Here is a 22,645-nt window from a genome sequence, read left to right as displayed (position 1 = left end):
GAGACCTGGTCCATCCACAACAGACCTTTTACTTCAAGACCTCCTGAAGTTTTGAAGGGTAGCTGTAAAATGAAGAGGAGATGCTTAATTTCATTCTGCTGCAGCAGCTCAGCAGCACGAAGACAGCACTGCCCTGGTTTGTGTTTCTCCCAGTCGGATTTCTCTACGGCTGAGTGCTAAGGATATTTTTTTACTTGAAATCTTGAATTCTGCAGAGACTGAGTGCTTATTTCTCAGGATCACCAGGGAAAATTTCTTACTCTCCCAGCAGGGTGGAAATTTCAAGGTCTGAAGCTATAATATATGTAGTCTTTCAACATCATTAAAGGAGGGGGTTTCTGACAGTGCCACCATGATGCAAAGCAAACTCTCCTGCCTGTGAATCCCAAATCAGTCAGTGTTACACTGGAGGTAATTTGGAGGCTCTGGGAATGGGGGAGAAGGTGAGACATCACTAAACTGCTGGGTGGCAGATGATGGACCTCATATCTAGCTTTTAATGTGGTTTTCTATGACATCATTTACCTTAATTTGCTCGTTGTCTCAGTTTTTAAGGTGCCATGGGGAGTTCAGGATAGGGTCTCCAGGCAGGAATCCCTGGTCACTTAGAGAGCAAGGGCATTATGGTGCTGTTAATGACTGAGGTGAGGCAGTGCTGGGGTGGAGCCCAGCTCCATCCTACCCAAATTCTGCCCTGGGGAGAACATGGTGGGATGGATGTTATTTCCTTGACCTGTGGCTGGGTCTGAATTAAACCATTCAGGTTTTATTTATTATGATTTAGGAGATGTGAGGATGTATTGAGGAAGACACTTCATAGAATCCTGGAATTGCTGAGGTTAGAAGGGACCTTAAAGCTCATCTCATTCCAGCCCCTGCCATGGGCAGGGACACCTTCCACTACCCCAGGCTGCTCCAAGCCCTGTCCAGCCTGGCCTTGGACACTTCCAGGAATCCAGGGGCAGCCACAAGTTCTCTGGGCACCTTGTTCCAGGGCCTGCCCACCCTCCCAGGGAAGAATTCCTTCCTAACATCTAATCTAAATCTCTGCTCATACAGCTTAAAGCTGTTCACCTTTGTCCTATCACTATCAGCTCCAACTGACTTCACGGCATTAAAAACTCCCCAGAAGAAATATCTGGCTTTCTTTGAGCTCGGAGGGCTGCGTGCTCCTTATCTTGGGTGGGAGGAGAGCTGAGTGATGGGAAAGGTGACCCTCAGGATGCAAGCAGCAGCGGGGATCCCCCGGGAGGCGAGCGAGCGAGCGGCCGGCGCGGGGCGGAGGAGCAGAGGCTGCCCTTTGCCCACTGGCCCATGTGGAAGTGGACTTTGGAAGTGGCAACAGGGAGCAGAGGAAGGGCCCCAGCAGCCTCTGAGCAGGTGTGTGCGGGGGGAGGATGGTGCTGGGAACCCCTGGCTGAAAACTGGGGTGGGCCCTTGGTGGGACTGAAAGAATGGGTGCCTGGATGTTTGTGGCTGGGGGCTGTTTAGGGCAAGGGTGTACCTGGATATCACCTAGAGAGCCACAAACTGAGCCACCTCTGTTCAGACCTGTGTGTCTTCCGGTCCTGAAATTACCCCAAAGTGCCTTAAACTTTGAGGAGGAGGAGTGAGGAGGGGTTCAGACAGCATCTGGCCACCTCCCTGCACTGAGGAGGCCTGTACTGGTGGGGGACTTGGGTACTGATGCAGCAAGAAGAGTGTGGGGGGCTTGAGGGTGACATCCCCCCGGCAGCTGGGGCTTCACCCAGCCCTGGGCTCTCCTCAGGATTTCCTCTTCCTCATGGAACTGCTGTAACTAAACCTGGTGCCTGCTTGGAATTCTTGCTGGAGCTGAAAGGCAGGAGGAAACCCCTGTTTCCGCCCCATCCCATAGCTCACGAGAACAAACCTCCATTTCTCCCTGACTGCTCATTTCTTTGAGCAAAACTCCTCGTCCTGCTCAAAGCTTTGACGATGTCCCCTCCCTTGCTGTGTATCAAATGGGGTTTCACTGCTGTGTCACAGAGGTGAGGGGGATTTCTCACCCTCTCACAGCTTGAGGGGGCTGTGAGTGCAGGAGGATCCTACCTGGGTATAAGAGGGCTTTCTAAGATAAAGACAGATTTTCTAGCAGAGCCTGTAGTGATAGGGCAAGGGGTGGTGGTTTTAAACTGCAAGAGGAGAGATTTAGATTTAGGTATTGGGAAAAAATTCTTTCCTGTGAGGGTGGTGCACAGGTGGCCCAGAGAAACTCCTCATCTCTGGAAGTGTTCAAAATCTGCTTGGATGGGGCCTTGGGCCTTGGAAGGTGTCCCTGCCCCTGGCAGGGGGTGGGAAATAGATGATTTTTAAGGTCACCTTCGACCCAAATCATTCTGAGGTTCTTGTTCAGGGGAGAGATGCATGTCTGTTGCTTTCAAAGACAGACCATTTCATCCTGGTGTTTTAAGGGGAGCTTCAAGTTAAGGAAGATGTAGAGATGACTTCTCCTTGCCTCTGGGCATTTTGGAAAGGGTCCTGGGTTTCCAGGATGCTCCTAAAAAGCAGAGAGTAGCTGGCAATGGGCTTCAAAGGGGGCTTTGAGGGGGTTGAGAAGCTGCTGATCAAACACACTGTAACTTACCATTTGCAGGCCACTTAAAGCCATTTGGGGCTGAAGCTTCCCAAAACCAGCGAGGATTTTGCTGGCGAGCTTGTGATGGAGCCCTGGGCCCCTGTGCAGCCGCCCCAGCCCCGGGAGAGGCCGGCAGCCCGGGGCTCATGGGCAGAGGGGCACCAGGGTCCCCCGGCACCACTGAGGAGGCAGCTCCTGCACGCAGGGCACGCTCCTCGCCCCGGCTCCTGGCACGGGAGCCACCTCCCTGGCCACCCCCGGGATGAGGGCCACCAGCCCCGGAGTGACAGCCGCCGGCCAGCTTCCCGTGCTGAGCACTGTGACAGCAGCTACCCCAGCCAGCCCCACTCCAGGTGAGATCCCTTTGATCCCTCCCCGTGGAAACCTCCCTAAAACAAGAATTGCCCATTTCACTGCTCACAGGTCCTGCCCTTGTGACTCCATGGGGACACAGCGTGTCTCTAGGTGATGTCCAGCTATTCAAGCAGCCCCATGACTTCAATATTTAAGGCTGTGTAGCATTTGCAGCTCTGATTTCCTCTTAAAACTGTGACTTCCATGGCCGCTGTTTGACAAGCTCCGTCACAGCCCCGAGGTGCATTTTTCTTGCAGATTTGATTAAATGCAGTTCTTTTTTCCTAAGTGCAAGGTGAACAGTAAAAATACAAGCGGTAATATAGGAGCAAGAGGCAGCCTGCAAGCTCAGCTGCTGAAACAGTGGAGAGTGCAAGGATAAAATGTGGGCTGGAGGATGCTCTCAGTGCTGAGAAAGAGCTTCCAGCAAATCTGGGTTGATTTGCCTGAGTTATTGCCCTCAGTGAATTATGGAGTCAGTACGTGGGGTTTTGTGCTGAGGTCTTATGTTGCAGATGGGATATTAGGAAGTAAATTTTCTCTCCGAGGGTGGTGAGGCTCTGGCACAGGTTACTCAAAGAAGCTGTGGCTGCCCATGGATCCCTGGAAGTGTTCAAAGCCAGGTTAGACAGGGCTTGGAGCACCCTGGTTTAGTGGAAGGCGTCCCTGCCCATGGAAGGGGTCAACATGAGATGACCATTAAAGGTTTGTCTGAACCCAAACCGTTCTTGGATTCCATAAAACTGGGCATCACCTGAAACTGCAGTGCACAGCTTTCTCATAGGTGGGGCTGGCAAAGCATCCAAACCTCCTCCTGCTCCTTCCAGGTGTGATGCTGGACCAGTTTCTGGCCCTGCCACCAAGCAGGACACTTGGCTTTATTTCCATCACCTTTTCTCCCTCCAGAGGTCCCAAGCAGGAGGGACCCTAGATGTGACCCCAGAACCCTTTCTTTGCCAGATCAGTGTGTTGTGTTGTTTTCCAGGCAGGGCTATGAAGGTCCCCACTGGCAGTATCCTGCAGCTGGCTACAGGGATGGCTACCCCTACCAAAGCCACCGGTGGTGGCATCCTGACAGAGGTATGGGCTCATCCTTTGGGTCTGGGGGCAGCTTGCAGGAGAAGTGAGGCTTTCCCCAGGATGGGTTCTTCTCCCAAGGCTTGCACATTTCCAGGGCTCTCTCTCCTGCCCACACTCCTGGGTGGAGCAGCGCTGGCTCCCTGTTTGCATTTAGGAAATGTGAGCAGGAGCTAGGTGCACCCAAAGGATGGTTGATCTTCATTATCATAGCTGAAAACTCGTGTCATTCCTGGTTCCAGCCCAAATTTGATGGTGCTGTGTGGTCAGGACAGCCAGGGCCTCCTCTTTGCTGTTTCTGGCCTGAACAGGAGAGGAGGGAGAAAAGAGAAAATGACATTGGTGCTCTGTTGGTGTACAAGGCATTATCATATTCCAATGTGTTGGGATAATTTGGAAGCAAACTGAGCGGGCATGGAAAATTGCCATGACTCTTGGTTTTTCTTCTGCAACTTCATTGTGGCCCTGGTGGGATAATGCTGAATCTTGATTCTCTCTAGACCTGAGACAGGGAGAGTCTCACAGCAAGAGTTACCGGGACCAGCACTACTACAGGGGCTACCACCCCAACCTGGCCACGGGCCCCCCAGGGCAGGACAGGTAAAGCTGCAAAATGAGCCGGTTTGGGGGTGCTTAAAAAATCTCAGACCTGCAGCGTGTCTCCCTTTGCTCCCACCTGCAGGACCAACAACTGCTATGAGGAGAGCTGCACCTCCCCTGGCAGGAGGGAAGGGACAGGGGAAGGAACCCCTGGCAGTGATTCAGGAGAGGCTGGTAGTCGGCCCAAAGAGGTAACCTGGAGATGGGCAGGGGTGGAGGACAAAAATCTCTCAGAGATTGTGGGAACAATCCATGTGTCCCACTCCAGCTGAGAAAAGGGCCCCTCTGCTATGGTGTACTGGTGTCTGACAGTCCCTGGGGATTATTACAGTGGGTTTTTGGTGTTGGTGATCTCCTCATGTGCTGGGCTGCCATTCCCCCAGGTGCAGGGCTGAGTGCTCAGGCCAGGAGCAGGACAGAAATCCAGGCTTAGTGGGATTAGTTCTCCTAGGGAAGGGTCTGGAGCACAAGCCTGATGAGGAGGGGCAGAGAGGACTGTGGGGCTCAGCCTGGAGAAAAGAAGGTTCAGGGGTGACCTTGTCACTCTCTACAACTCCCTGAAAGGAGGCTGGAGCCAGGTGGGGATCAGGTTCCTCTCCCTCATATCAAGTGACAGAGCACAAGGAAACAGCCTTAAGCTGTGCCAGGGAAGGTTTAGGTTGGATACTAGGAAAAATTTCTTCAACAAAAGGGTCGTCAAGCCCTGGCATAGGCTGCTCAGGGAGGTAGTAGAGGCACCATCCCTGGGGGGATTTTAAAGACATGTAGATGTGGCAGCTGGGGATGTGGTTTAGTGGTGAACATGGCAGTTCTGGATTAATGGTAAGACTCAATCTCACAGGGCTTTTCCAACCTTAATGAATCCATGATTCCATGATTCTGTCCTTCCTAGGTAGCTGACAGCTGTGTGTCATTGTCAGCTCTGTCCACTGGGTCATACCCCATCACACTTGTGTCCTGACTGCTGGGTTTTGCCAAGAGAAAATTTAAAGATCAAATCAAAGCTGCTCTGGTGATTTTGCTCCCAGGTGATGCTTTTTCTGGGTTTCCAAGCCCCATCTCCTTGGCTGTGGTGAGGAGTTTATGTCAGGGCTAGGAAAAGCTGCCAGACTACAGCTGTGCCTGATATAAATTATTTTTCTAAGCTGTTGGGTGAATCCAAGCTGGTGTGGGGTGTGAGCTGCTTGGATGGGAATTCACTGTGCTGTTCCTGCTGGGCACTTTCCTGGAGCAGCAGAGCCTGCCCCACTGCCTGGGAGCAGGAAATCAGCAGTGTCCCTAGTTTTTGAGCCAGGTTTGTGTGTTCTCCCTTCCTCACAGCCCTCAGGCCAGCCCAGTCTGCTCCTGCAGTACCACGAGTCAGGGCTCAGCTCCAGCAGCCATGAGCTCAGCCTGTACATCCGTGACGGTGCCGACCACTATGACCCTGTGCCTCCAGGGTCCTGGAACATGGGACAAACAGGTGAGGTGTAATGGGGGGCTCTGACAAGGGGGAAGCAAGGGAACAAATGGCTGGTGGTAGGATATTGGCTGTCTCTCAGCTTGGTCTTCTCCTGGAGGAGGTTGTGCAGGCACAAGGCATGACTGGGGGGCTGCGGGGTGGGTGAACGGTCTGGGGGCTCTCCCTGGGTCGGTGTAGGAGCTGCTGTGCACATCTGCTGCTTTGGGGGACAATTCTTGCATAGAGGGGTCAGTGGAGGGCTACTTAAGTTGGGGGACAAGGTTGGGCCCTGGTCAAGTCCTCCATAGTGGATGTGGTGCGATCAGTGTGAGTGGGTCACAGTGGCCTGTGTGTCATTGCAGGGGGGCCCTCGGTGTCCACCCCGACCCCAGCAGTCCCCCTCAAGTTCCCACAGCTGCACACAGCGCTGTGCTTTGGAGCTGGGGGCCACCTGGTGCTGGTGTGTCCCCACCACCCTGCTGAGGGACAGCTGCCCCGTGTCCAGATGCACAGCCTGGAGGTAAGACACAGCTGGCCCTTCAGGCCCCCTGTCCCCTCCCTGGAGTGGCTCCTCTTGCCCTGAGGGATGCAAATATAATTATAACCCAAGCAGCCTCCTCAGCAGCCTTACAATTCATCTTCTGTCCATCCCACATGGACTTCTGAGTCTCCATTGTGCCTGGGTGGTGCTTTCAGCCTTCAGCTCCATAACCCTTGGTACCTGTGACCTGCTCATGGGGACAGATGTGGTTTGTACCTCTCCAAAGAACAACTCCACCCATCTTCCTGAGGCACTCCAATACAGGGGTCTTGTCCATGCCCCGAGCCTACCACAGCATTCCAGTCTCCTATTTTACCTCCAGAAGGAGGCAGATGCCATCTCAGCAGACATTTCTTTACTGGACCTTAGTGCTGGAGTCCATGTGACAGCTGAGGGTCTGTGCTCTGTGGTTACCTTAGGACAGGACAGGGCTCATTGGCACTGTGGAATCCTTGGCCAAGGCACTGGCTTTCCAATAGCCCAGCTGGGGCTGGGCTGATTGCTGGAGTCCAGCTGCTGAATTTTCTTTTGTTTTTTTAGGTGATCCTTCATGGCACAGAAGAGCTGAAGGAGCTGCAAGCCTTCCCTGGGCCCCTGGCCAGGTATGGCAGCACAGGCAGGTCCAGGAGCTGGGTCCTCCTGGCTGTCTCCATTATGAGGAGATGTGAGCTCAAGGAAGACTCAAAGGGTCCATGGTTCTGAGTTACCTACAAAGGCCATGTCTAAGTTCAGGTTGGGATCCCAGCCCCTTTGATGCAGTGTGGGTTAGTTTGGATCGTGGGACATGGTTTTTTTGAATATTCATAGGATGTGGGTTTAGTGTGGTTTGTACATCTGACTTTATTCTGTACTCATTTTGTCTCAGAAAAATGATTTATTTTTGTGTTTCTTTGGATGTCTAAAGCCCTGGGTCAACCTGTGGCTTTGCTTTCCCTAAGGTTTTTGTCCCCTGATATGGCTGAGCCACAGCAGGGTCAGACCCTTCATCCAGTGTGAGCCTGGGGATGAATCAGGGTGTGTTGCATCAGGCTGTCTCTATTTCTGGCCACTCCCAGCACAAGCAGGGAGAGAAAAGGAAAAATATTTACCAAGCAGAAGAGCTGTGTACACACAGAAGCTGGGTGGAAGATCTGGAGCTCCCCCTGTACTCTGCCCTTGTGAGACCCACCTGGAGGGCTGCTGCAAACAGTTGTGATGCCACCAGCATAAGTAGGACATGGAAATGTTGGAGCAAGCCCAGAGGAGGATAAAAAGGGACTGGAGCAACCTTGCTATGGAAAGAGGCTGAGGAAGTTGGGGCTGGAGAAGAGAAGGTTGTGTGGAGACATCACAGCACCTTCCAGTATCTGAGATGCCTACAAGGAAGCCAGACAGGGTCTCATTGTCAGGAACTGTAGAGACAGGACAAAGGGGAAAGAGAGCAAATTGAAAGAGGAGAACTTTAGGTTAGATATAGGAAAGAAATTCTTCCCTGTGAGGATAGTAAGGCCTCAGGTTGCCAGGAGCAATAGTGGATGCCCCATCCCTGGAAGTGTTCAAGGCCAAACTGGACAGGGCTTGGTCTAGTGAAAGATGTCCCTGCCCATGGCAGAGGGGGTTGGACTAGATGAGCTTTAAGCTCTCTTTCAACCCTCAGACCATTCTTTGGTTCTGGGTTACCACTTGTGCCAAAGGGTACATCAGGAATCTCCATATAATACATTGGAATGATTGAGTCAGGTTCAACATCTCCACCTGCAGTTTCTCTCTCCTGTCTCATCCACCCTTTATTTCTAACTGTGTGGTTATTTTATTGTATGGCAGCACTTCTGCCTGGCTTGGACACAGCTTAAGGGTTTCTGTTTCAGTCCCAGAGGGCTTCTGTGGTTGCATGAGTGACCCTCCACTCTGCCTCCAGCACAGACTGTGCCTGCTTCTGCAGCCTTGGACATCCATGGATGTAATGGGTGCACAGAAAATCCAAACTGTTTCTTTGCAGATGGATGGAGGAAAATATTATCAGGAGGGCAAAGAGTGTGTTTGAAATGTGCTTTGCACCCCTGGAACACAGAGATCAGCTAAGAGTTACGATAAATTTGAGTGTGTTTGAACTTAAAAGTGGTCATTGGTACTGGGGGTCTTCTTTCCTCCAGCTCTTTCTTGGAATCTTTGGCATCCCCATCAGTGAACCTGGGGACTGAGCCTGAATGATGCCCTGGATTGCTTTGCTTTGGGTTTCTTTGATGCTTCTTTCTGCTGCTTTAGGGAAGATCTGCACAAGGTGGATGTGATGATGTTTTGCCAGCAGAAGATATCCACAGGCTGTGATTTCTCAACACAGAGGGGCAGAGATTCCTCTCTCCTCTGGAAACTCCTGGTCCTCCTCTGCAGGCAGAATGGGGTAGGTATCCCATGGAAGTGGATGACCCTTTTGACCTTGGAAATGAGACAAATAATATGTCCCTTAGGTGCCTCTTGACCCAGTTGCTATTTTTGGGGGGAAGGGGTGATCCTTAAGAGGATCTGATTTCCATACCACTATCTCTCAGTTTGATGCTGCCTGGATATTTGGAGCAAATCCTTCTCCGTGATTGCTTTTTGCCCATGGGAACTACCAACAGCCCAATGAAGGGGTCTGGTGCCACCTTCACCTAGGAGCCAGCACTTAAACAGGGGCCATTCCCTTAAAACCACTGAAATACACCCAATCCAGTCTGCTTGTTGGGAGCAGGTGGATGAAGTCATCAGAGGGGGTGTTGTGAAGGTCCTGCTAATTGTGCTGAGTCCTTTCCCTTCCAAACCTGCATGCTGGTGGCCAAAGCTGGTCTTGTTGGGGGGATGTACTGGGAAGAGGATACAGGTGTGAGAAGGGGGCAGACTGGAAGTCAGCCTTTGCTGGCAGGACAGCCTCCACGTGCCTCATTCCTTCCTTTTCCCAGTCCATGGTGGGCTCGGACGCGGCCGAGCTGCTGATGCAGGACTGCAGGCGCCAGGACAAGTACAAGAGGCAGGACCCTGCGCCCAACCTGGTGGGCCTGGCGGACGATGAGTGGGCATCGCGCCAGCCGGGCACGCTCGACCTCATCACCGGGGAGGTCCCTCCTGTCGTGGAGACACAGGCACAGATAGTGGAGAAGTTCACCAAGCTCCTCTACTATGGCAGGAAGAAAGTAAGTGGTGAGTGGGATCCAGGATGTGGGGCTGAAGGTTTTTCTCTTGTTGGACCTGTTGGCCTCTTCAGGCAGGTTTTAAAGGGAAGGGTGGTCGAGAAGGAACCTGTGGTTGTGGGGTCAACCCTCCAAACTGTTTCTACAACAGAGCTTATGTCACCAGTGGTGGTGTTTCCCACCACTGGGAACTGGGATGGGGGACCCAAGTGGAGATGAGATGCAGAAGCTTTTACCAGCACTTCTACCACATTTAGTTTCGTGGAGTCCTAGAATGGTTTGCTTTGGAAGGGACCTTAAGGGTCATCTTGTTCCAAACCCATTTGCAGCTATGTGATCTCACAGGAGATCTAAGGCACAAAAAGAAGAGAGGAGGGTTGCAGCTTGGGTGTCCAGACTGGGATCCCATGGCACTGAGAGCTAACAGGCAGCACAGACCTGGAAATCTAGGGGACACAACATTGCCTTGAAGGTCCAAGTTCCTGAAAATTTTTAAGGTAGAAGGACAAAGGGACCTGGAAGAGATTTGAACGTGGAAGAGATTTTTGGAAGATGCTAATTAAAGCCAGAGCAGTTATTGGGACTCTTCTCTGAGCTGGGGGAGCAGAGGAGGAGGGAAGCAGAGTTGGTACAAACCCTATTTCTTCTCCCCCTCAACTGCAGGATGCTCTGGTCTGGGCCATGAGAAACCAACTGTGGGGCCATGCCCTGTTCCTGTCTAGCAAGATGGACCCTCGGACATACAGCTGGGTCCTCACTGGGTAAGTTGGAGAAGCTAAAGCAAGGTATGATGTTTCATGGCTGGCTTTCCATGGCTGCTATCCTTTCAAACTGCAAAAGAGCATTGATTCCAGCTGGAGCCTTTCCAGAGGGGGCAAAGGGGACAGAAGGCATCCATCCAGATAGGCCTGAGTCCTTCAGACTCCCAATGGACAGGAGAAACCAGATGGGGGGCTGGAAAGCAGGAGGAAAGCCATTCCCTGGAGAGGGATGGTTAACTTATTCTGAGTCTTTAGCTTTGCCCATGCTGTCCTAGCAAAGACAGCCACGGGGCAGGGGGAGCTGAGCCATCCTCACTGTGATCCAGCATAGTCCCAGCTGTTCACCCCACTCGTATGAGCATTTTCTGGTGGAATTTAATGTACTTAGTCTGGATTGGGTTGATCCCTTCAGGGAGAGTTAAGCAGAAATTTTCTGTCTTGTGGAACCCAAATCCTTTTAAGGAGGTTTTATGCAGTGCTGTCCTGGAGACCTGCCTGCTCTGAAGGTAATACAGATCATCATTCCCAGAGGATGGTGATCCTCTCCGTCTCCTATTTACAAGGGCATGGAGTGATAGGATAGGGAGGAATGGTTTGAGCTGAAGGAGGGTAGATTTAAATTGGATGTTAGAAAGAAATTCTTCCCTCTGAGGGTGGGGAGGCCCTGGCACAGGTTGTCCAGAGAAGTTGCTGCTGCCCCATCTCCGGAAGGGTCCAAGGCCAGGTTCACTGGGCTTGGAGCAGCCTGGGATAGTGGAAGGTGTCCCTGCCTATGGAAAGAGGGTTAGACTAGAAGTTGTCTTCCAACTCAATCCATTCTTGGATTCTCTGGGAAACCCCTCAAGACATCAGTTTCCTGGGGCATTTGGGATGTGCTCTGGGAGGTGAATGAAGGTTTGGTGTCCTGGGATGTCCTGGGGTGCAGCCCTTCTCTGCTGTCTCCTCACAGGTTCACCAGCACACTGGCCACCAATGACCCACTGCAGACGCTCTTCCAGCTCATGTCGGGAAGGATCCCTCAGGCAGCGCTGGTCTGTGAGCAAGAGGCTGGCCCTGGCATGTGTTCCCCCCTGTGCTGTCACCTGCCTGTGACACCCACCTTTTGGTGACCATCTCTGCTCACCTTCGCTCTCCTCCTCTCCCTCCAGTGCTGCGGGGATGCCACGTGGGGTGACTGGAGGCCCCACCTGGCTGTGATGCTGTCCAACAAGGCTGGAGACACGGAGCTGAACCAGCGAGCCATTGTCACCATGGGAGACACTCTGGGTGAGCTGGGATCAGTGGAAACAGATGCTACAGGGGCGGGCACTGCAATGTCACCGTGCGTGTCCCCACTGAGACGGTTGTGCCTGGAGCCCTGGAGCTGCAGTGTGGTGGAATGGCTGAGGTGCCAGTGGATCCTCAGATGAATCAGGCACATCCATTAGCTGCTCCTGTGGAGCCTCCTGGAGCAGTTGGGCCCAGGGAAGGTGTGGATAACTGCAAGGACCGAGCCTTGCTCCCAGTGGTGGGATTTTATGCCAATACTCTGCAAGAGATGGAGCTGGCCCTGCTTAGACTCACCCAGTTCTACCATTGAACTGAAACCTCCTGAAACAAAAAGCAGTAATTGGGGAAAACAGACAAAAAAACAGGGACAGGGGAGGGATCAGGGTCTGCATGGGCAGGAAGGTGAGGGTTTGCATTTTTGCGTAATTTTGAGGGCCTCCAAAGCAAAGCTGTGGTGATGTTTCTAATTGTTTGTCTTTTTCCTCCCATCCAGCCAGCAAGGGAGCAGTGGAAGCAGCTCATTTCTGCTACCTGATGGCAGATATTCCTTTTGGTTACTTTGGAGCAAAGGCAGATCGCATGGCCCTGCTAGGCAGCAGCCACCGGTGAGCAAGCACTGGAGGCTGGGGTTCTTGCCAGAGCCACCTGTCCCACCTTTTCCCCATCACTGGGATCTCACTTTTTATCTTCACTGCTGCTAATGTGTGCTCTGTGTGGGGGTATCTGGGGAGGGAGCTCTGCTCCTGCTCACTGACCCTGCCCCTCTCCTCTGCAGCCAGGCGTTTTCCCAGTTTGCCAGAACAGAGGCCATCCAGAGGATGGAAATCTTCGAGTACTGCCAGCACCTACGACAGCCCGACTCCTTCCTGCTCTCCTTCCAGGTAGTGGATATGCTCAACTACATCTTGTGCAGGAGCTCAGACATGCCCCAAAATATGCACCCATCTCCCTGAAGCCTGGAATTCATGCTGTTCCTGAGGCTTGTCCCCTTACTGGGCTTTGGGAATGATGAGGAGGTTGCCTTGGCCAAGAGACTCATGCGGGGCAGATTTTGGGCTGCACAGTGTGTCTGATCAGTGCTTGCTCAGCTCTCATTGCCTTCCTGCTCTCTGGGTAACATTTTCCTATTGCAAAGCAGCACCCAGCTGTTGCTGCCTTGGGCACTATGGATTTGGATGGATACATCCCTGGAAGTGTTCAAGGCCAGGCTGGATGGGGCTTGGAGCAACCTGGTCCAGCGGGAGGTGTCCCTGGGTTGGAATTAGATAAGCTGGAATGTCCCTCCCAACCCAAACCATTCTAGGATTCTCTGAAGCTGCCTGGTTTGAGGAGGTGGGGCTGGATGCCTCCACGAGGATGGGTGGAAGTGGCCCCAAGTTGCAAGCGGCCTCTGGGTGCACGATCTGAGGCACGCGTGTCACGCTGGGGTGATGTGCCGTGGCACAGGGCACCCACAGCCTCACCCATCTCGCTGCTCCTACCTGTGGCTGCTCTGCTTCCCTCTCCCAAGGTGTACAAGCTGCTCTACGCCTCTCGCCTGGCCGACCACGGGCTGCCAGCCCAGGCCCTGCAGTACTGCGAGCACATCTCCACCGCGCTCCTGCGCCGCGACCCGGCCGCGCACCCCGTCCTGGCCCGGCAGGTGGTGAGGGTGAGTCTGGACCTCCTGCATCCCAACCAGGGCGTGATATCTGCTCAGGGCCTGCTGGGGTGGGGGTGGTTGGCAGCTCTGAGCAGCCCCCCAGGGTTTGCTGCCGAGTACAGCAAAGCCAACACTTCCACAGGGTTTCTAATCCCCAAGGATTTAGGATAGAAAACAAAGGTATTATGTTGACTGCCAAGTAGGAGCAGAGTTATTTGGAAACAAAGGATGTTTTTAAGTCTGGAGGGGTTTTCTGAACTTCTAAATGTCACAGACTTAAGAAGTCTGCACATTTCCCCTCCAGCACATCTTCTACAATTCTCTTCACCTCCTGAGGGGTGTGTTCTGGGGTGACACTGAGAGGGAGCGTGGCCCAACCACGTGCAGCCCCTCTACATCCTGAGCAGGGGGCTGGGGCAGAGAGGATGAGGCCAAGTGTCCCAGGTCCCCCAGGAAGGTGAGGCTCTCACAAGACCAGGGCAATGCTGAGGCTGCTTGTCACCTTCTTCCAGCTTTTTTGGATAAGGCTTTGAGCAACCTGGTCTAGTGGAAGGTGTCCCTTCAAATGGCAGGGGGGGTGGAGCAAGATGAGCTTTAAGGTCCCTTCTGACCCCAAACCATTCTGTGATTCTGTGAAAGGCGGTAAAGCCATGGTGCTGTGAGGTGAGGGGCAGCAAGATGCCTGTCCAAAGTGGGTGCTGCTGAGTTCACCCAAAATTTGGCTGGCACTGCTTCCTCACCCCATCATCCAAGCCTATTTACTGTCTAACAGCCTCTCAGATCTGCCATTCTGCTGGGGATAATGCTTCTCCTGGGAGAAAACGCTTTCATCTGAAAAACTAGTGCATTCGTAGATGCTCTTGTCTTTGATGTTCTAGACTGTGTTACAAATTATGATACACATTAGTGTTTGATTAAGACTTCCCCTCTTTTGAAGATGGGGACGATATACAACCAGGTGCTGGTTCATTAATACTGGATCAAAGTGCACATTAGCTTTTGGATTAAACGTTCCCCCCGTTTAAGAGTAATCATGCTTATAATTTCCTTTTTCCTGTGATTGATTTAGGATGAGCATAGGTGTGTTTCTAAAGAGGTGGGACATTGGCTCTGTAGCAGGCTCCTGGCTGGCTGCTGGGTTACTTTACTCTTGTGGCCATTCCCAGTCCCAAGCTGGGGTCCAGCTGTGCAGGTCCTGTCTTGCTGTAACCTCACGGAGCTGGGAAGTGTGCTTTGTGCTGATTTAGAGTTTATTTTTTCAAAAGTTCAGGAATAGAAAGAAATGGCTGCTGGGGACTGGTGCAGGAAGGAATAGCTGAGTCTTGTGTGGCTGTGGAGGGTGGCTGAGCTGCAAAGTCACCTCTGGGTGGCTTTTGGTGGCCCTCAAGGTGGCAGCCTTGTAGCAAAGCATTGAAGATAAGGGAGTGTGAAGTAGCCAGGGGAAACTTGAGAAATCCCTAAGAATCCTAGAATGGTTTGGGTTGGAAGGGACCTTGGAGATCATCTAGATCCAGCTCCCCTGCCATGGGGACACCTTCCACTAGATCAGGGTGCTGATGGGCTGATATCAGCAAGAGAAGATTCAGTAAAGATTGGGATGAAAAACGGTGCTTTGAGTGCCATCTTCCCTCACCCAGCTGTCTTAAAACTGGATCCTTGTCTAAACACCTCCTTCAGACAGGGAATTAGCTCTACAGGGTGCCCTACATCTCACCTGGGTCACCCCAGAAAGAGCCTCTTGCTCCCAGCTGGAGCCCCATGTCAGAGATGGCTGCAGCCAGGGCAGCACAGACCCCTCTTCTGCAGGAGAAATGAAACACACAGCAGCAATACTGCAGAGAGGGACCTGGGGGAGATAGTGGAGCATGGAAAAAATACTGAGCAGCAGCATAACAGGATGCTGTTACAAAAGAAAAAAAAAAAACAAAAAAAACCAACTCACCAATATTATAGTGTTATTCTGGGTTGTGAGAGTACAACTGGCATATCTGAGACAAGGAGGTGATAATCCCTCCATGCTGGGGTCTCAGGGGTCTTGGCTGGGGCATGTTTGGGCCGCTGCATGTGGAGACAGGGCTAAATTGGAGTGAGTGTGGGAGTGGAGAGCTGGGGTGATAAGAGATTGAGGGGAAAATGACCTCTGAAGAAGGCCTGAGGGTTATTTCTTCTAGGCAAGATATGGTGGGGGAGAAAGGGGTAAGAGGGACGTGATAACAGCCCTCCAGCAGGCAGGCTGCTCATGGGGGATGCTGCCTGGCTCCTCTCACAGCTTCCATGGGAGCAGGGATAGAGAGGCTTAATTTGCAGTAGGGAAGATTTCACTTAGATATTAAGAAAATACTCTTTAGCTCTAAGGACGTCAAGCATCAGGACAAGCCTGGGAGGCTGTGAAATCTTCTCAGAGATTTGTAAATGCAGATCAGAAAAAACACCAGCTCCCATCCATCCTCATGGGGTAGGTGAGGAGCTGATGAACTCCCCTGGGAGCTGGGCTCTTTCCATGGCTCCTGGTGGGGTGCCCTGCAAACCTGTCCATGCCCCAGGATAGCTGTTAGGGGAGACTAAAGCCACTCCTTTTCCTCAGGGGGAAAAAGGATGGTGATGGGTACCTGTCTCTGATGAGAGGAGCGTCTTTGACACATTTTTTTGGCATCTCTGTGGAGCCCTGCTGAGACTGTGGGACATGGGATGGGTTGGCACCTCTGTGGTGGTGTGGGAGAGGGAATAAATCCTGCACAAGAGGATGGTGTCATTTTACCCCCATATTACAAAATGATGCTGTTTTCCTGAGCCTGTCTGCTGGATCCCTGTGGATCTGTGATAATCCCTGCTGTCCCCCTGGCCCTGCAGCTGGCTGAGAGGCTGAAGCTCTCTGACCCTCTGCTCCTGGAGATGCCGGAGCAGGACCAGGCGCTGGAGCCTGACTGGCTGGAGCAGCTCCGAGCCTGCTGCCAGGAGTGGGAGGTAAGCAGGAGCGAGGATGCAGTGGGACAGCTGGTCTGTATTGTGGCCTGTCTGCAGGAGCATCCTCCTCCTCTTCCCTGAATCGGAGGGGATGGAGGTTCCAAAGCTGTTGTTCTTCTTTGGCTTGTGAGCTCCGAGATGTGGTCTCTGCTCTGGGACCTGCAGATTCAGTGGGAGCAAGGGGCTTGCAGTGCCTGAGGGATACAGAGCTTCACACAGGGCAGAACTCTCCCTGTTCTGGCTCAAGGAGGGCAGGCAGGGGCTGGTGGGTGAGTGATGGTCACCCTTTGCAGTGAGGATATTGCAGAGGTCACTGGTGGGGTGTCACCTTGTGGGTGTTCTCTTGGGTCTTTTAACCATGGTCTGGTGCTTGGATTGATTATCTTCATTCAGATTTCACATCTGCTTTTGGTTTTGTGGCCTTTTCCATCTCGTTTCCCCTCATGCCTGCTCTCAGGGGTGCTGCAGCTCCTCTCACTTCCTGGGAAAGAGCTGTGTCCATGCTGGTGTGGGTCTCTCCTGCAGCCTGGGGTGGGCTGTGAGTCCCAAATCCTCAAGCACTGTACTTTCCTTTGCACTGGCTTCATGGTTTCCTTAACCTTTGTCCTGTGCCATCCTTTTTCCTATCCATTTTACCGTGTTTTCCCTCTGCAGGTGGAAGATGATCTTCCTCTGGAGGTGGCACCCGCCCAGCTGGAGCTGCCCTGTGCTGTTCTACCAACAGCAGGTAAATAAAATAAAGCAGCAGACTGTGGTCTCCCCAGTGGGCTCTCCCTGCCTAGAACTGTGCTGCCATGGGCTGGGAAGCAGCTTCCCAATCCCTGGAGTTTTTACCAGCAGCAGCTCCTTGCTCCTTGCATTCCCCAGAGCTCACAGGCTGCTCCTGCCTGGGTGCATCCCTCAGGCATGGGCTGCAAAGCAAGGGCTCAATGCTCGTGTCCTCATACAAAGTCTGAGTAATTGGGCCTAATTACCACAGCTTTGGGTTCCTGTGGGTGCCGTGGGAGGAGAAGAGGAGCTGGGGGTGGGTGCTGGATGAGCCTCCCGGCTGAGCCTCAGGGGAGACAGCCCCATTCCCAGGCAGTCCTGTGAGGTTGCAAACTGGAGCTGAACTAAAGGGATTTCACACTTAGAGAGCAAAGGATTCAGGAGGGAGTTCATTCTGCTGTGTTGCCAGGCTGCACGATGCCTGTTGCTGAAGACCCAGCATTTCTCCTTCCCTGCTGCCTCTTTGATCCCTTTGCTTGGCCCTTTGGTGACCCCAAGAGTCCCCTCCTGTGCCAACCCACCCAGAGGGCCCAGAGACGTCAGGATGCAACCATTCCCTGGTGTCGAGGGAAGAGCAGGGGCACTTTTCTTTCCCAGCTGGGCAGGCATCCATTGGGATTGAGGAGAATTCAGGGACAGGTGTTGCTCCACATCCACCTCCATCAGCAGGGTGCTCCTACAGTCCCCTGCTCCTTGGATCTGCCTTTCTACTGGGAATGCTGGCACTGAAGTGTGGAGAACAGAGGCTGGTGCAGACAGGATGAAACACAACTAATTCCTTCAAGCCGTTTCTTCCTATCAGCTTTCCCTGCTGCTGCCAAATTCCTTTTCAAAGAGCTCTCCCAGGCAGTAAAAAGGATCATCAATCCTGATTGCCTTCTGCTGCTATCAGGGCTGAGGTTATGATTTTCCTTCCCTGGAAGGAAGTTGCAGGTATGATGATCCCATTGGCTTGGCTTCTCCAAGCAGCCAGTCTGCTCCATGTGGTCTCCACAGCTCACCTTCCCTATGCTTGGCCCTTTCCTTCATTGTGAAGGCCATCCAGAGCCACCACCTGAGGGACCTGCATGCAGAGAAAGCTGGCTTGGTGCTGAATCCATCCATCTTGGAAAGACAAAGCCGAAATCAGCTGCCTAGCTGGGATCCACATGGCCCTCCCTGACTTGTTCCAGCTGAGCTTGCCAGGCAGCATGGGTTTGAGCATCCATCCTCCTCCTTGTGGATTTTGAGCATCTCCAGGCCATGTGGGAGCAGCTCATGGGTGTGAAGCCAGTCCTGTGTGGGCTGGAGGTGATGCTGGCAGCAAAGCAAAGGGCTTGATAGCACTGTGTCAAGAGGTGCTGTAATCCTTCCCTATGGGATCTGGGTCCTGCCTGCCACGTCTCCCAGCAATGGGAGAGAAATTCCCAGTGCCCAGTGTTTCTGGCAGGAGGCTGCTGAGCTGGAATAAGCAGGACACACAACTGTCACCAATGGGTGTTTTAAATAAAACAAATCTAACTTGCCTTTCAAACAAAAAAATCCCAACCCTGAATAAATCTGCTTAAAGCAAGCAACTCATCCATGGGTGCTGCTGTGGAACAGGAATGAAGGCTACCTGGTGAATCTTTCCTGCTCAGGGCGTGCAAGCAGGAGTGGGGGGAAAAGGCTGGAGACCTCAGACTCTTTTGAGCTGCTGGTGCATGCTGTTTTTTGGCTCTTTGCTTCCATAGCATTCCCTTTCTGAGTTCATTTATAACCTCAGGTACTTTCCAAGGATTTAAAAACGTTTCCCATGGTCTTTCCCAGCCCACCTTCCTTGAAACCTCTGGAAGGTTCCTGTTGCTGTGCTGTGTCCTACCTCCTCTCTTGCCTGGTCCCTGGAGTCTTTCCTCACTCCCCCAGCTCCTGCTGATGTATCATGGAGAAGGGGAGAAATCTGTGCAACAGCCCAATAGAATTATAAACATTACAAAAACTGTAAACTCCTGAGGTGTGTTTTCTTTTTGCAGATGAAGAGCCTGGCAATGATACCCCCTTGAGTGAAGGCTACCAGTATGACCAGTGGTTCGAGCCTGTGCCACCCCAGGGTCCGAGCTCCCAGGAGGACGTGTCCCTCAGGTCCCCAGCACCTGCTCAGGTTGTGGCATCTCCGCTGCCCAGCGTTGGAAGAGACCTGCAGCCCCCTGTGCTCGGCCAAGGGACACATTCCCCTGTGGGAGATGATTCTGCTGAGCCCCCTCCACAGCCAGTGCTGCCAGCAGGTAAGTGCTGCAGCCTTGTTTCCCTGCAAAAATCACACAATCCCAGAATGGTTTGTGTTGGGAAAGGATGTTAAAGATCCTCTAGTTCCAAACCCCTGCTACGGGCAGGGACATCTTCCACTAGACCAGGCCCCATCCAACCTGGCCTTGGGCCTTTCCAGAGATGAGGCAGCCACAGCTTCTCTGGACAACCTGTGCCAGGGCTTTACCACTCTCACAGCAAAGAATTTCCTCTTTAGAAGTTGCCTTGAGATGCACCGGTTCAGCCTCGCCACTTACTCCCCGGTGCCGACAGGGACAGGGACCAGAATGGCCTTTTGGATATCTTGGGGGACATCTTGGCCACCACATGGGTGGCTGTATTTTGGAGAGGGGCATGGTAGAAACTCTGGAAATAGCTCTGATGGATAAATCCATAGCTCCACGGATCAGACCTTGACTGTGTCCTTCCCTCTGCTCCACAGGAGAAGCTGGGGAGCCCTGGGGTGCCAGGCTGTCCCCTGGAGGGGAGCAGCCAGCCCTCCCCGCAGAGCAGGTGAGTCAGAGGGGCCAGGGAGACCATCTCATTGAGTTTTCTGGCTGGATCTGGGACGTGTTGAGCCACCCTTCCATGCACTGAACTCGCATGGAATCCCTGCCTCACTGTGCCAAAAGCTGTGCCCTACTGTGGGTGCTGTTGCTGTGTAAGGCATGTGGGGGTCCCCAGGGATGCTTTCCTCTAATCGGGGTGTGGAGCAGTCCCAGGGGGGCTCTGACCATGCCCAGTGCAGCTCCTGTGGGAACAGCATGCGGCAGCTTCCATGTCTGATGGCAGGAGGAGTTACCGACCAGGATTCGGACAGTCTCGGAGACCTCCACTGTCTCCCTGGGGGACAGCCGGACCTCCTTGGAGAGCGCAGATGAGGACACTGCCAAAGAGAAGGCAGAGGCCGTGAAGCCAGAGGAGGACAAGGTGAACATGCCAGAGCCATCATGAGCCTCATGCGCTGAGCTTGCCTGTCCCTGATGCCAACCCTGCCCCTGAAATAATGCTGCCTGCTCCCAGCTGGCACCTGGAGGACCCTGGCATCCACCCCTTCTTATCCCTTTCCATTCTTTCATTTCCCAGAGCTCTGGATTCAGGTGGTTTGGCTGGTTTCGGTCGAAACCCACCAAGGAAACTTCTCCCAAAGCTGAGTCTGAGACAGACTCAGACTCTCCCACACCAGGACCACAGGTAGGGGACGAAAAGCCATCCTGTCCCTGGTGACATGCAGTGTGAGAATGGGTGACACATCTCCCCATCTCCCACTGCTTCTCCCTCTGTCCTCGTGCAGGGGCCATGGCCATTCTTTGTGGGGACAGAGCGGGACTGGGAGCCCTTTTTAGCCTGGAAGTGAATCCTTGATTAATAATAATTGTAAATTCATATAGCCTCTCTGATCCATGAGGTCATCCAAGCCCTTGGCAAACTCTGCAGGGATCGCTTGCCCTCCGCTGGAGCGGAACACAGCAGCTGTGAGCGGCACTGCTCTGGCAGGTTTTGGAGATGCAGGGAAGGAAAAAGCTCTTTAATTGGAAGTGCAGCAGCGAGGGGGAAGCAGCCATGCGTGGTCATCCCAGACCTAGCCAGCTCCACAAGGCGTTACATCCCTGATAGTGGGGCTTGGAGCGAGAACCTCCCCTGGAAATTTCTTCCTGGTAGAGAATGACCTACAGTCCCAGAGCAAAAACTGTTGGGATATTCTTCTCAAACCAGCAGGAGATGAAGAACAGAAGGGGACCCATGGACATTGGCCCCTCAGGCTGTACCTGGGCTTGGTGTCCAGCCTCCTGCCTGATTTTGAACCCTCAGGCTGGTTTAGTTTTGTGCCAGAGTTGCTTGCCTTGACCCTGCAGCTCCTCCTGAGCCGTGTTTCCTGCAGCTCCTGGGGTACCTCTGCAGCAGGATGGGTGCAGAATGGGTACCCCAAAAGCCTGGTGTAGAGGTATCTGGTGTAGAGGTCTTCTCCCAACTCAAGGAGCTTTCTGCTCTAAATGGGTGGATGTGATTTCAGGAGCGGACATCACCATCCCCATCCATTGCCCCTCTTGCAGCTGGGACAAACCCTTTGGCTCAGCCTCTCTCCAGAAACCCTGGTAAACACCGCACGGTTCCCCTCACCTCTCTCCCCCACCAGCCTTTTAGAAGTTTCTCCTCTTAATTTTAATTTGGCTTTTGTTTTTGACTGCTGGCCCTAGGAGGAGTGCAGGGTGAAAGTGCCTTTGCTGTTAGTCCAGTGTCTGCAGAGGTGAAAGGCTCATCGGAGGGGGATGGAAGGCAATCAGCAGGACAGCAGGTGAGGAGGGAAGCATATCCACGTGTGACGGGGTGTCCAGGACACCTCTCTGCTTGGGTGTCTGTTAAATTTCTCTCCCTTCTGTCCTTCCAGACTGCCTACCCCGGACCTCTCCCACCATTGGCTTCAATTCCTCTCTTCAACCCTGCCCAGGTCTCTCAGGTGAGAGCATTTTCCCTGAGGGGAAGCAGCTCCTGACTTTGGGGAGGAGGTGTCTCCTGGATTTTGGGGTGGAGCCACATTTCAGGTGGTCTGCTGTGGGCAGGAGGGTTTAGATGATACCAGTCGTGGGAATAAGGGGTTTTTATAAGTAAATCAGTTGTGGGAGGACAGTGATGGGAGGGTATGAAATGTAAGGAGGATGCATGTGGAGGTATCCTGATGATGGCAAATCAACATTTTGGGGTACAGCCCATTGCTCACAACACTTCTCTCTCTCTCTGTGTGTTTCCCAGCTTGCTGCCCGACCCACCCAACCCAGGCTGCTTTCCCGGCATCGCTACCCCAACCCACTGTGAGGTGGTGGGTGTGGATGGCAAAAACCAATTGCAGGAAATTTTTTTAACAAAAAATGGTGTTTGTGGTTATTTTGGATGGGGTAGCAGCGTCTGGGCCTGCTTGGTGGAGGGTGTTGTAAAATAAGGGAGAGGTTTCTGGATTTAAAAGTCATTAAATGAGGGTTGTGAGGCTGGGAGGGGGGTTTGGCCACCCAGGTGGGAACCCAGGCCTCTACCTTCCTCCTTCACAAAAATTACATCTGGTTTGTATAACTCATTGTTGTCATCCCTTACGTGTGGTCCCTGAAGTCCAGTCCATTATTTCTTTTTAGCTTTCTTTGCTAACATTTAGGTATTTATACACAGCTATTTTAATGAAGTCCCCTCTCAGTTGCCTCTTCACCCACTCCGCCTTTCCTCACAATGCT

At 52.8% G+C, this 22,645-nt stretch overlaps 1 protein-coding gene across 1 annotated transcript; it reads left to right on the top strand.

Annotated features, from left to right (window-relative positions):
* The first annotated feature begins 1,335 nt into the window (after positions 1-1,335).
* SEC16B (SEC16 homolog B, endoplasmic reticulum export factor) lies at positions 1,336-22,383 on the top strand. The gene is made up of 26 exons (XM_058843309.1): positions 1,336-1,384; positions 2,626-2,949; positions 3,936-4,030; positions 4,528-4,627; positions 4,710-4,818; positions 5,948-6,089; positions 6,431-6,588; positions 7,150-7,211; positions 8,854-8,989; positions 9,528-9,758; positions 10,419-10,516; positions 11,466-11,547; positions 11,665-11,782; positions 12,279-12,390; positions 12,561-12,666; positions 13,296-13,436; positions 16,278-16,391; positions 17,046-17,118; positions 19,151-19,402; positions 19,867-19,937; positions 20,217-20,354; positions 20,511-20,618; positions 21,439-21,520; positions 21,623-21,720; positions 21,814-21,882; positions 22,176-22,383. The coding sequence occupies exons 2-26, from the start codon at positions 2,681-2,683 to the stop codon at positions 22,236-22,238; spliced, it is 3,027 nt and encodes a 1,008-aa protein (XP_058699292.1). The 5' UTR covers positions 1,336-1,384; positions 2,626-2,680; the 3' UTR covers positions 22,239-22,383.
* Positions 22,384-22,645: the final 262 nt, after the last annotated feature.

This window comes from Poecile atricapillus, chromosome 7, assembly GCF_030490865.1.
Source record: "Poecile atricapillus isolate bPoeAtr1 chromosome 7, bPoeAtr1.hap1, whole genome shotgun sequence".
Taxonomy (NCBI): Eukaryota; Metazoa; Chordata; class Aves; order Passeriformes; family Paridae; genus Poecile; species Poecile atricapillus.
This window is presented reverse-complemented; position numbering and strand designations above follow the sequence as displayed.

Excerpts from the sequence above, each read along its gene's own strand:
- SEC16B (XM_058843309.1), top strand. The coding sequence starts at position 2,681 with ATGGAGCCCTGGGCCCCTGTGCAGCCGCCCCAGCCCCGGGAGAGGCCG. Across the intron at positions 4,031-4,527 it reads GTGGTGGCATCCTGACAGAG|ACCTGAGACAGGGAGAGTCT; the intron begins GTATGGGCTCAT and ends GATTCTCTCTAG. Across the intron at positions 8,990-9,527 it reads TCCTCTGCAGGCAGAATGGG|TCCATGGTGGGCTCGGACGC; the intron begins GTAGGTATCCCA and ends TCCTTTTCCCAG.